Here is a 12,797-nt window from a genome sequence, read left to right on the forward strand (position 1 = left end):
AGGACGTTAGTAGCACCAGGGTGGCTGGGGGCTCGGAGGGCTGGAGTGGGGGTGCTGTGCGGAAATGCCCCCAGACTCCCCAGTGCTCAAACCGTGTCCCCCACCACACAGACACAGACACTCTGGTCTCACCACGGTCCCCAAAGGCTGAGCTGGGACCAGCACAAGGGTGCGGGTAGTTCATTCAGGAGGCAATGCCAAGAAGCCCCAGTGAAGAGTGGGGAAACTGAGGCAGAAGGGGTGAGAGCCAGTGACATTTGACCCTTGTGGCAGCTGAGGCACAGTCTGGCTGGGCCCCCTCCCTGCCCCGAGAGTTCACACAGACACACCTCAGCATCGCCTGGGGACAAAGACCCAGTGTGGGCACTTTTCTCCTGATTCCCTGTGGTTGAGGGCTGTCCTGGGGGCATGGAGGCTCCAAGCTCCATCGTGTGGCCTGGGTGGAGGGGGTAGCATCAAGCATGTCTGCCCCGGCCCCACTGGGCTCCCAGAACACAGCCTCAGTGTGGCCAATGGACAGGTCAGCAGTGTTGTCTGGGGCCCCTGGGAACTGCTCGGGCAGATCTGCATTTTCATGGGACCCACAGGTGCTTCGAGCACAGAAGGTGCTAGAAGCTCTGGTCTGGCTAGGGCTGGTCACTGTGGAGGGGCAGGCGGAGGAGTCTGGGAGGGGTGTCCTCGTCACTCCTGCCTGCCCAAAAGCCACATCGGCCGTGACACCACTTTCATGCCCCTTAGCAGCCCCCAAAGCTGGAGCTCTCCCTTCCCCAACTACTGAGCCCACAGGCCGCAGTGAAGACCTGACTCAGCCAAATAAATAAATATTTTTTAATAAAATAAATAAGTTTTAAAAATGATGAGGGGCTTCCTTGGTGGCTTGGTGGTATAGAACCCGGCTGCCAATGCAGCAGACATGGGTATGATCCCTGTTCTGGAAAGATCCCACATGCTGCAGAGCCAGTAAGCCTCATAACTACTGAGCCCGTGCCCCGTAACGAGAGAGGCCACTGCAACGAGAAGGCCAGGCAGCACGGCCGGACAGTAGCCAGCCCCCGCTCGCCACGACGGGGGAAAGCCCACATAGTAACGAAGACCCAGCACAGTCAAAAGGAAATCAGTTCAGTTCAGTTCAGTCGCTCAGTCGTGTCCGACTCCTTGCGACCCCGTGAACCACAGTACGCCAGGCCTCCCTGTCCATCACTCCCGGAGTCCACCCAAACCCGTGTCCATCGAGTCGGTGATGCCATCCAGCCATCCCATCCTCTGTTGTCCCCTTCTCCTCCTGCCCTCAATCTTTCCCAGTATCAGGGTCTTTTCCAATGAGTCAGCTCTTCACATCAGGTGGCCAAAGTATTGGAGTTTCAGCTTCAACATCAGTCCTTCCAATGAACACCCAGGACTGATCTCTTTTAGGATGGACTGGTTGGATCTCCTTGCAGTCCAAGGGACTCTTACGAGTCTTCACCAACACCACAGTTCAAAAGCATCAATTCTTCAACATCAAAAGTAAATAAATGTTTTTTTAAAAATGATGAAACTGAGTCCCAGAGAGGTGACAGAATCTTAAGTCACCTAGCTCACAGCGGCCCATGTCGACCCCAGGCTGTGTGGTGTGCGTGACTCAGAGGGGCCGGCAGGCACCTGGTGGCTGCTGTCTTCCATGTCTCCCAGGTGGGACTCACCTGCTTTGAGATTTCCACCCTCTGCCATCTGCCCTTCGGAGCAGTCAAAACCTGAGGGCGTTCCCACTCATCTCCCACAAAGGCTCTCCGGGCTGGCCCCACACAGAACGCTCTCTGCCTGGTGTCCCGTGTGTTACCGGAGGACCGCGTGATTTAATGCCTGTGAAGCGCTGGGCCCCAGACCCCGCTGCCCCGTGACACTGTCCGCAGGCCTGCCTGGCAGCGTGTCACAGCCCCTCCTCCAGCAGCAGGCCGAGTACCCTCTGGTGGCCTAGTGCCTGCGTGACAGTCTCGTCCACAGAAATACCGCCAAGCCCGCCCAGGCACACATTCCCCATAGCGTCCTATTCAGGGCCACTTACCCCAGCCCGGTGCCACAGTGCACCCCTCCCTGCGGCCCGGCTCACCTCACACCGTTGTCCCTCCTTGCATGACTCCGGTTGTTGGGGTTGGCGTGGGGTGGGCTCAGGCTGCAGCCCTCCTAGAGGGCCTGTGTTGCGCTGGGACATCAGTGGGAAAAACACCTGGGTCCCGGGAAGGCCACCCCACCCCCCACCTCATCTGCTGCCAGATCTGCAGGGTGCCGGTGAGTCTGGCCAAGAGCAGAGCTGGGCGCTCATCAGAGACGAGTCTTGTGCTGCATGCGGTGGGCTGGGTGCCGCCATCCTGAAACACACTGGCAGGGCAGCCGGCTCGGGGCACACCTCCCCTCCACGTTTGTTGAATGTTACTTTGTTTTCATTCTTGGCACTTAAAGACTTTGATTGGAAGCAGCCTTACAACTCTCAGAACCAGCATGAGTGAAGGAAAGTTGGTTTAGAAGGATACAGGGCAGCCCGCCGAGCCTAAGGATGGCTGGAATGAGGAGCTCCAATTCTACAGGGCACTGTTCCTCAGTCTGGAAGCTTCCAGGCTCTCGAGCCAGCTGAGAGTCCTTGCCTGTGGCCCCAGCCATGGCTTCCCCTGTCTGGGCCCATTGGTCCTCCCTCCCTCCCTCCTCCAGGGTGAAAATCTCAGGGGAGGATTCTGATTGGCTGGTCTGGGGTCACATGTCACCTCTTGACCCATCACTGTTACCTAGGGGCCATGGTGGGATGCTGGCCCTGTTTGGATCATTTGCCCATACCTGGGAGTCGGGGCAGGTCCGGCAGCAGAAAAAGCTGGCCTCCTCCGCCTGGCCCCCAGGAGGAGGGTGGTGAGACGGGCAAGCAGGTGACATTTGTCCAGGGTCCGTTTGTGCAGGGTGACTCAGGGGTGAGACTGAGGGCATGTGGGCCAGCAGGGGCCTGTGCCTCAGTTTCTCGATCTGAGGCACGGAGCTGGGTTGGGGTAAACCCCTGGGAAGGGGTTCCCTTCCTACTCCTCTCAGGTTTGATTGCCCATTAGTCAACCAGCTTCAGATCCTCCCACCATAAGCCAGTTCCTCAGGAGGAATTTGTTTCGGGGTCCCTGCCTTCAAGTGTCCTCCAGGCCTCCCAAATTGCAACAGGTAGATGCCCCCCTCAGCTTCCCTGCTGGACTGGGCATCCAGCCTTCCAGTGAACCCCCCCTCAAGGTATGGCCCACATCCCCAGAGATGGCTGTGTGTCCCCAGAGTCATGGGTCACTCTCCATCCCACCAGCCTCTCCAGCTGCCCCAGCTCTGCCCACTTGGGTCCACTGCAGCCAAGTCCTCCAGTGGCGGCTGGATCTGGGGTAACCAAGGTCAGGCACCTCAAGGAGAGTGCTGCTTTTATTCTCGTGGCCCTTCTAGAGCGTTTCCATCAGCCTGGCGCGGTTCCAGGCACTGCAAGGGCTAACCGTTAAACTTCACGACCACCTGGGGAGGGGGGCGGGTTTTACAGAAGAGGAAACTCTCCCAAGGTCTCGGGGGTGGGAGGGGCGACATTCTACAAACCAGCTCCAGAGACTGGAGCGTGGGCTTGAGCCTGGTCCTGGACCGTGGACAGTGGAAGTCAGGCCCCAGGCCGCCCTCCCTTGTTTTGCATGGAAGGCCTGGGGCTGGTTCGCCACTAGCTCCCCTCATTCGTCTCCTTCACCCTCGCCACCCCCCGTGCCTACTGGCCCCTCGCACTTACTCCCGAACACTCAGTGCCCACTCCGTGATGGCACTGCTCTTGCCATTGGGGACTGGATATTTGTGCATGTGCTCAGTCGTGTCCAGCTGTTCGTGATCCCGTGGACTGTAGCCCACCAGGCTCCTCTGTCCCTGGGATTCTCCAGGCAAGAATACTGGGGTGGGTTATCATTTCCTCCTCCAGGGGATCTTCCTGACCCAGGGATTGAACCCGTGTCTCCTGTGTCTCCTTCATTGACAGGTGGGTTCTTTACCACTGAGCCACCTGGGAAGAACATGTGTGAACTTTCCAAAATTTATATGTTGAATCTTTAACCCCAATGACTCTGGATGTAATTAAATGAAGTAATAGGGTGGACTTATTAGTGTCCTTATAGAAGGAGATACCAGGGACTTTCCTGATGGTCCAGTGGCTGGGACTCTGAGCTCCCAATGCAGGGGGCCCAGTTTGACCCCGGGTCAGGGAACTAGATCCCACTTGCCACAGCTAAGACCTGGCACAGCCAATAAATAAATAATTTTTTTTTAAAAAAAAGAGTGAGACACCAGGGGACTTCCCTGGCAGTACAGTGGTTAGGAATATATGCTTCCACTGCTGGGGGCCTGGGTTCAATCCTTGGCCAGAGGACTAAGATCCTTCATGCCATACAGCACAACCAGAAAAGATAAAAAGACAGCAGCACCCCCCCCCCCCAACTACCCTTCATGCCCAGCAGACACAAAGAGAAGGCTGTGTGATCACTCAGTGAGATGGCAGGGAAGCCCCCTACAAGCCAAGAGAAGAGGCTCACATCTGGCCAGTTCCTTGTTCTTGGACGTCCAGCCTCCAGAATGGAACTTGAGCCCCAGTCTGTGGGCTCAGATGGTAAAGAACCTACCTGCCATGCAGAAGACCCAGGTTTGATCCCTGGATTGGGAAGATCCCCTGGAGAAGGCAGTGGCAAACCACTCCAGTATTCTTGCCTGGAGCATTCCATGGACAGACCGTGCGGTCGCAAAGAGTTGGCCACGACTGAGTGACGGACACTGTGGTGTGCTGTCCTGGCAGCCTGCGTTAAGACAGGGACAGAGACCCAGACCCTGCCTCATGGAGGGGAAACAAACAGGCATGAATCAGATCTCCCCTGTCACACATCACCTTGGGACACAGCCAAGGAGGGGGTGTGCTGGACAGAAAGGCCCCCAGGACGGGGAACCAAGCGGACAGCTGCTGGAGGGGGCACTGACTTGGTTAAAGGAGGTTCAGGAGCCTTTCCAGGGGGTGGGTACAGCCCAGGCCCCCACCCCCACCCCATGCCATTCACCCCACCCTCCACTCCACCCTTGCCTGGCTGGACTCAGGCTCCCACCCCCAGTTCCATGCACCTTGGCCCAAGCCAGGCTTCCTTCAAGAAACCCAGGTGTCCCTTTCTTGCCACAGCAAAAGCACTGTTCAAAGCATCTTTGTTCAAGGCTGGACTGAGGAAGCCACAGCCCCGCCCTGACCTCCTTAATTACCTCCTGGCCCCCACCCCCCTCCTGGCTCTTTAAGCCCCCAGATCCTCCCCCAGCCCAGTTAGCAGGGAGGACACCAACTGCAAGGGTGAGAAAAGGATACGGGGCCTGCGGGGAACAGGGTTGGGGGGCACCTATCAGGGAAATACAAGATGGGGGAGGGGCTGGGCTCCAGAGCTTGCATGGAGACTTAAGGCGCCCAAATCGTGCAGCACTTGAGGGGGCAGGGGTGGTCCCTGGGGCCTGGGCATAGGGCATAGAACCTGGGCCACAGGGCTAGGTCTGGGACCAACCAGCGTCTGAAGGAAGACAAAAGGAGCTCAGGGTTGGGGCGGGGGTTGATCCTCCTCTTCTCTTGCCTGGCTCCAGCCAGGCTAGTCCTGGGCAGTACCACCCTTACTGGGCCCAGCCCTGAAGACAGAATGAAGTGGGCTTCCTCCCTCCAGGTCCTGCTCCTACTGCTGCTGGGTAAGTGGGGGGCGGGGCTGGGGGTGCTGACCACAGGAGCGTTGGCTTCCATCTGCCCAGACTTCCTGCTTCCTCTAGAGCACTCTAAGGCATCCTACCCTTTTTTCTATTTTTGGCTGCACTGGGTCTTCCTTGCTCCTTCCAGGCTTTCTCTAGCTGCCGTGTGTGGGCTTCTCACTGCTGTGGCTTCTCTTGTTGCATGTAGGATCTTCCCCAACTAGGGATTGAACCTGTCTCCCAGTCCGCATTGGGAGGCAGATTCTTAACCACTGGACCACCAGGGAAGTTCAGGCATCCTATTCTTGGCTCCAGAGCTTCCCCAGTGACTCAGCGGTAGAGTCTGCCTCAATGCAGGAGCCACAGGAGACGCAGGTTAAATCCCTGGGTGGGGAAGATCCCTGGGAGAAGGAAATGGCAACCCACTCCAGCATTCTTGCCTGGAGAACCCCATGAACTGGTGGGCTACAGTCCCTGGGGTTGAATAGAGTCGGACATGACTGAAGTGACCTAGCACACCCCCACTACTGGCTCCAGGGGTTCAAGTTCTGTCACTGACCTTGGGCTCTCTGACTCTGGTTGTGCTCGTCTGTGTAATGGGTGTACGTCCCCACCTCACAGGGATCTGGGGAGGGTTTAATCCTGTAGCCGATTGCACAAAAATCTGGCATCAAGTCAGTGCGACATATACATGCCACCCTCCTTCCTAATCTGTGACCGCCCTCCCCGTCACCCCGTTACCTGACACCAGACCCTTAATCCAGTCGCTACCCTGCTTCCACCTCCAGGAGCAGCCGGGACCCTGGCATCTGAAGGTAAGGAAGCCGCAGAAACCCCCTGTGCCTACCCCTCCATAACCCCGCTCCCCGTCTCCCCGGCCCCACCCTTCCCGAACCCCGGTCCCACCCGTCTCCCCGCCCCACAGCCTCCCGAACCCCGCCCCCACCCGTCTCCCCGCCCCACAGCCTGCCTAATCCCGCCCCACCCACCTCCCGAACCCCGCCCCACCCACCTCCCGAACCCCGCCCCCCCACCTCCCGAACCCCGCCCCCGAACCCCGCCCCCACCCGTCTCCCCGCCCCACAGCCTCCCTAACCCCGCCCCCACCCGTCTCCCAGGCCCCACAGCCTCCCTAATCCCGCCCCACCCACCTCCCTAACCCCGCCCCACCCCCTCCCTAACCCCGCCCCCCCGCCTCCCCGTCCCCCACTGCTCTGCCCACCCCAAGTCCCCTTGTCCTCCCAGCTTGTGGGCAGCCTCGGGTGTCCAGTCGTATCGTGGGCGGCCGGGACGCCCGGGCCGGAGAGTGGCCGTGGCAGGCGAGCATCCAGCACCGCGGGACGCACGTGTGCGGGGGCTCGCTCATCGCCCCGCAGTGGGTGCTGACGGCGGCACACTGCTTCCCCAGGTCAGCAGGCAGCCAGGCCCCGCCGAGGGACGGTCCCCTACCCCTAGGGCTCCTCGTCGAGGTTTGCCGGGGCGGGGCGGGTGGAGCAAGACCCAGGGAAGGTCTTGGATCCGGGGGCCATGTTGGTACAGACCCCCGGGTTGTTGGGCAGGGCACAGCCCTCGTTCCAGCGTCCCACAGCCACCGGGACCCCACGCCCAGACTTCGCCCAAGTCTCACCCCGGGCTCTAAGAGAGAGGGCGGCGGGGATGAGCGCTCCTGGGCTGGAGGGGGAGCTGCTTTAATTAGACCTAGCGCCCCCGTCACGCAGGAAGGCGCTGCCCGCTGAGTACCGCGTGCGCCTCGGGGCGCTGCACCTGGGTCCCAGCTCGCCCCCTGCTCTCCTGGCGCCCGTGCGGAGGGTGCTGCTGCCCCCGGACTACTCGGAGGACGGGGCCCGCGGGGACCTGGCGTTGCTGCTGCTGCGCCGCCCAGCACCCCTGAGCACCCGAGTCCAGCCCGTCTGCCTGCCCGAGCCTGGGGCCCGCCCGCCTCCTGGCACACCCTGCTGGGTCACTGGCTGGGGCAGCCTCCGCCCAGGAGGTGAGGCAGAAGGCAGGGCACAGGGGCACTGGGGGAGGGCCAGGGGCTCTCTCCCCAGCTCGCTCTGACCTCCAGGGACTCAGACATCCTCCCTGTCAGGCCAGGGAACCCTGGGCTGGCAGGTGAGGCTTTTCCCACCAATACCTGCTTTCCACCTCACCCTCTGCGGGCTCTTCCTGGGTGTCCGACTCTTGCAACCCCACGGACTGTAGCCCACCAGACTCCTCGGTCCATGGGATTCTCCAAGCGAAAATACTGGTTGCCATGCCCTCCTCCAGGGGATCTTCCCAACCCAGGGATCAAACCCACACCTCTTAAGTCTCCTACATTGGCAGGCGGGTTCTTTACCACTAGTGCCATCTGAGAAGTCTCTGCCACCTCTTAGACCTCCCCCTTCTCCTCCAGTGCCGCTCCCGGAGTGGCGACCCTTGCAGGGAGTGAGGGTGCCACTGCTGGACGCTCGCACCTGTGACCACCTCTACCACCAGGGCACCAGCGTGCCCCGGGTCGAGCACATAGTACTGCCAGGGAGCCTGTGCGCCGGCTACGTTGGGGGCCAGAAGGATGCCTGCCAGGTGCGCGAAGCTGCCTAGAACGTCTGGGGCCCACGCCCCTGTGGCCAGCACCCTATCTCCTTAGAACCCGGGACCCAGGATGTACCACCTGCAGGCTCAGTGTACTGAACCCCGACCCAGAGGCACCACTGAGGGATGGCAGCCTGGGACCCAGAGTCCCTGGGGGGCTGGGACCTAAGCTCTCCTTTCTCCTGCAGGGTGACTCTGGAGGACCCCTGGTCTGCATGAAGTCTGGGCGCTGGGTCCTGGTGGGTGTGGTGAGCTGGGGCAAGGGCTGTGCCCTGCCCAACCGTCCAGGGGTCTATACCAATGTGGCCACCTACAGCCCTTGGATTCAGGCTCACCTCAACATCTGATGCAGTGACTGACCTGAAGCCAGACTCTGGGGACCCTCGGCTGCCCAGTCTGTCTGGGGACTGACACATCCCTCACCCTTCTGACCGAAGGCTCAGAGGCCTGATAAAGCCAAGGAGCCACCCATCCATCCATTCGTCTGTCTGTCTCCGGCATCCTCCATGGAGCTCACCAAATGCGAGTTGCCAACCCTCCTCTAGGAGCCTCCCGTGTGTCTAGGGGTCTCACATGCCCTCTGTTCCCTTCCTGCTCTTATTCACCCGCCCTGAACTCCAGCCAAGGCACCCAGAGACAGGCAAGTGAGTCAGTGCTGGGTCTGGTCTGTGTGCCTCTCTTTTCCGGAAGGAGTCAGAGAGATTCAAACGTGACCAGGACCCAACCCCAAGGAGACGATCATCCTTTGCTAGCTTTGAAGGTGGAGGGGCCACATATCGAGGAGCCGAGGGTGGCCCCGGGCAGACAGCCAGTGGGGAGAGGAGCGCCTCGGCACAACAGCTGCACGGGACCAAATTTGGCCAATAACCTGAACAGGCTTGGAGGCCAACAACTCCTCCCCCAGCCTGCGGACCAGAGACCTGACAGTCTATTCCCTTGATTTCAGCCCGTTGAGCCCACCCACAGGGTTGTGATGTAATAAATTAGTGTTTAAGCTGCTGTGTCTGTAGTCATCTGCCATAGCAGTAGAAAACTCCTATTTGCCCCGCTGTAGTGAAGGTGCCCCAGGAGGCAGGTTGGCGGCCACCAGCCCTGGCCTTCCCATGCATTCAGGAGCCTGGGGCACTTGGCATCATGCTCTTTACCAAGAGGGGCCCCCAGGTAGGCCTGGCCGTAGTTTCTGCTGTCCTTAGCTTTTTCTGCCACTCCCCCTTTCCGTGCCCTGGGTGGGTCTGGGCTTCCCGGCCCAGGACCTCCCTGCCCCACCTGCACCTGGAGACCTAGGCCCTTTCAGCTCCCTGACCACCCTCACGTGCTGGTACCTGGTGTCCTCGCCCCCTCTGCCATCTTCTCACCCCCAGGCCAAGGGTCATCCGCCTATGTAGACAGCTAAGTTTCTAGAGCATCAGGAGGAACATGAACCTGAACAGAACCTGGAGACTCCAGCCTTCGGAGCTGACAGGGGCGGGGGTGGGGGGCAGGGGAGCGAGGGGGGCTGTTCCTGAAGGGGCAGCCTGGCTGGACGGCGCTGAGTGCGGCTGCTCCCGCGCAGGCCTGAGCCGTGGCTCCCTTCCTTTTCTTTTCTTTTTTTGTGCCACTCCATGTGTCTTGTGGGATCTTAGTTCCCCAACCAGGGATTGAACCACTGCCCTCTGCTGTGAAAGTGCTGAGTCCCCACCAGCAGACTGCCAGGGAACTCCCCCTCCTTTTTTGTTCTTTTGTCCCAGGGGAAAAAAGTGACTGCAGCAGGTGGTGGCTGCTGGGCCAGACCCGGCTGGGAAGGAGGGTGGGTCTGTGAACAGCGAGTGAGCTCCAGGCTGCCGCCTCCCCTAGGCTGAGTGCCGTCCATCATAGGCAGAGGTTGGCCATGGCGGGCCAGGCGAAAGGCTGTGAGCGTATCGCGGTGGGGCCCTAGTAGCCCCGGCTGGGCGATGCTGACTGTCCTCCCATCCCGCCTTCAGCCTGGGGCCTGCCAAGAGAACATCCTCAAGACGCCTCCCAAGGCATTGAGACCAGAACAAGCCAGGGACTAAGAGCCAGGATGCTTCAGCCTTGGGCCTGCCATGATCAGAGTAATGGGGCCCATTCAGAGCTCAGTGTTTCTTTTATATATATATAATTTACTTCTATATAATTTATATTTTTTATTTATTTATTTAAATTCTGGCTGTGGTGGGCGTTCATTGCTGTACAGTCTTTCTCTGGCTGCAACACTTAAGCTTCCCCTTGCGGTGGCTTCTCTCGTTGCAGAGCACGGGCTCGGGGGCTCAGTTGCGGCTCTCGGGAATGGGGGTACAAGGGCCCAGGAGGTGTAATGCAGACTCTACTGCTCCTCTGTGCCCGCAGGCTCAGTGGACAGCACCCTGCGCCGCTGCATCCCGCCATCAGCAAGGCCAGTGAGCCCGGAGGGGGTGTGTGAGGGGTAGACTGGGCCCAGCATCAGTCTCACGCTGCACCCCGTCCCCGCAGGCCTCAGAAAGCCTGCCTGACCTGCCAGGAGGGGCATTCAGAGTAGCCCTGAGAACCACCCCTGCCGGGGACAGGACGCTGGGCTTCTCTCCATGCAGGTATTTTTTAGCCTTTCACCTGCTCCAGTTGGTAGCGCTGCAGCCAGATGGCCCAGCCTCTCCTCGGAGTATTGATGCACCTGTTTCCCCATCTGTGATCTGACCTGGTAACATCTGCCCCATTAGGGCTGTCAGGTGAGTCAAAATGACTCAGCGAGCCATCTGCCCAGCGAGCACTCGGGTTGTGCCAGGCATTGGTGGGCTCTCAACTGATCTCTGAACACTCGGGAGGTGTTCCCGTTTCATGAATAGGGAAACAGGCCCAAAGAGGCTAGGTTATGTGCCCCACGACCCACAGCAGGCAGGATGTGAAGCTAGATTTGAATCTGGGCCATGGACTCAAATTCCACAGTGAGTTATGTCACTTCCCTTATAGAAAATAGTTGTAAAATGCTAGAAATGAATGACACACTAGTAACTAGCAGTGATTGACAATTACTATTTATTTTTAATATGTATTTTGTTTATTTGGCTGCACTGGGTCTTAGTTGTGGCATGTGGGATCTAGTTCCCTGCCCAGGGAATCAAACCCAGTGTGTGCGTGCTGAGTCACTTCAGTCATGTCCAACTCTTTGTGACCCCATGGACTGTAGTCCACCGGGCTCCTCTGTCCTTGGGATTCTCCAGGCAAGAATAGTGGAGTGGGTTGCCATGCCCTCTTCCAAGGGATCTTCCCGACCCAGGGATCGAACCTGTGTATCTTATATCCCCTGCATTGGCAAGTGGTTCTTTACCACTGAGCCACCTGGGAAGCCCCCAGCTCCCTGCATTGGGAGCACACAATCTTAGCCACTGGATCACCAGGGAAGTCCCTGACAATTGCTATTCATTAATAACATTTTAAGAAATTTAAATAGAGCAAAGGAGAAGGTCCACCAGCCAAGACCCTACACACTTAGTTTAGAAGCCAGGGAGAGTTTCCATGGTGAGCTTTGAGTGGTTGAAGCAACAGGGCAGAAAGGACCCAGGCGGACTTCCTGTGCAGGAAAGCAAGAGCAGCTGGCCAGCTGCCTTACCTGCCATCTTGAGGAGGGTCTGCACCCAGCTACAGAGCTGGGGGCTGGGGGCTGAACCTCTACACCTCCCTCAAGCCTCTCCTGACCCCCTGCTCCCTGCAGGAGGTGTCATTGTACTCACTGACACGAGGACGGAAGTTATCTCCTGCAACCTACCCCCCACCACAGCACCGTAGGGTGCATAGAGATCCCATGTGAGGGGAAGGGCTGCCTTGAGGCCTAGGGAGGGAGGAGACCCAGGAAGGAAAGGGGCTTCAGAGGACTCCTAAGGAGCCAGAGGTCAGAAGTCAAAAATCATAACTATGGCTATAGTTTAGGAAACATCTATATTTATTGAGTACTAACTCTCGGTGATATTACCCAAAAGCTGGGTTTGCTTCTTAGTGGGTGTTGAGCAAAAAGACACAACCAAGAAGTAAGGATTCATTATTTGTGGCAAGTGAGGAGAACACTTTGAGTATCTCTTCAAAAGCAGTGTCTCCCTGGACAGCAGAAGTGAGGAAGTTCTAAGCTAAGGGTACATGCATATTCATGAAGGGGGTTGCCTTGAGGCCAGGCTTAGATCACAAAATGGCCTAGGCCAAAAATGGCTTCTCTTCTGTCAATAAAACCATACTAGGTTCACTTTCTCCAGGGACACACACCCCCATCTGCTTACAGTAAGGCTCCACAAACTTTACAAACAGCTATTCTGCCGCTTCAGAGAGGTGGAAACTGGGCTTTAGTGAGGTTAACTGCCCAAGGCTGCACACTCAGTGCCAGAGCAAGGATTTGAATCTCAGCAGGTCTGAGACCAGAGCCTGCATGGCTAGCCACCAACCTGATTCAGGGGCCAAGGCAGCAGCATCTTCAGATTCTGCCCACTTCACAGAATTACCAGTTTGTGGCCTCGGTAACTACTGAGCTGCTCAGCATCCAGGAT

General features: G+C 58.5%; 1 protein-coding gene across 1 annotated transcript; it reads left to right on the forward strand.

Annotated features, from left to right (window-relative positions):
* Positions 1–6,905: 6,905 nt before the first annotated feature.
* On the forward strand, positions 6,906–9,291 carry PRSS33 (serine protease 33; the record flags this gene model as incomplete). The annotated part of the gene is made up of 4 exons (XM_070461098.1): positions 6,906–7,126; positions 7,437–7,708; positions 8,114–8,283; positions 8,481–9,291. Coding segments are annotated over 4 exons (822 nt in total), but the record flags the coding sequence as incomplete, so codon positions are not given.
* Between the last annotated feature and the right edge of the window lie 3,506 nt (positions 9,292–12,797).

This window comes from Odocoileus virginianus, chromosome 33 (assembly GCF_023699985.2).
Source record: "Odocoileus virginianus isolate 20LAN1187 ecotype Illinois chromosome 33, Ovbor_1.2, whole genome shotgun sequence".
Taxonomy (NCBI): domain Eukaryota; kingdom Metazoa; phylum Chordata; class Mammalia; order Artiodactyla; family Cervidae; genus Odocoileus; species Odocoileus virginianus.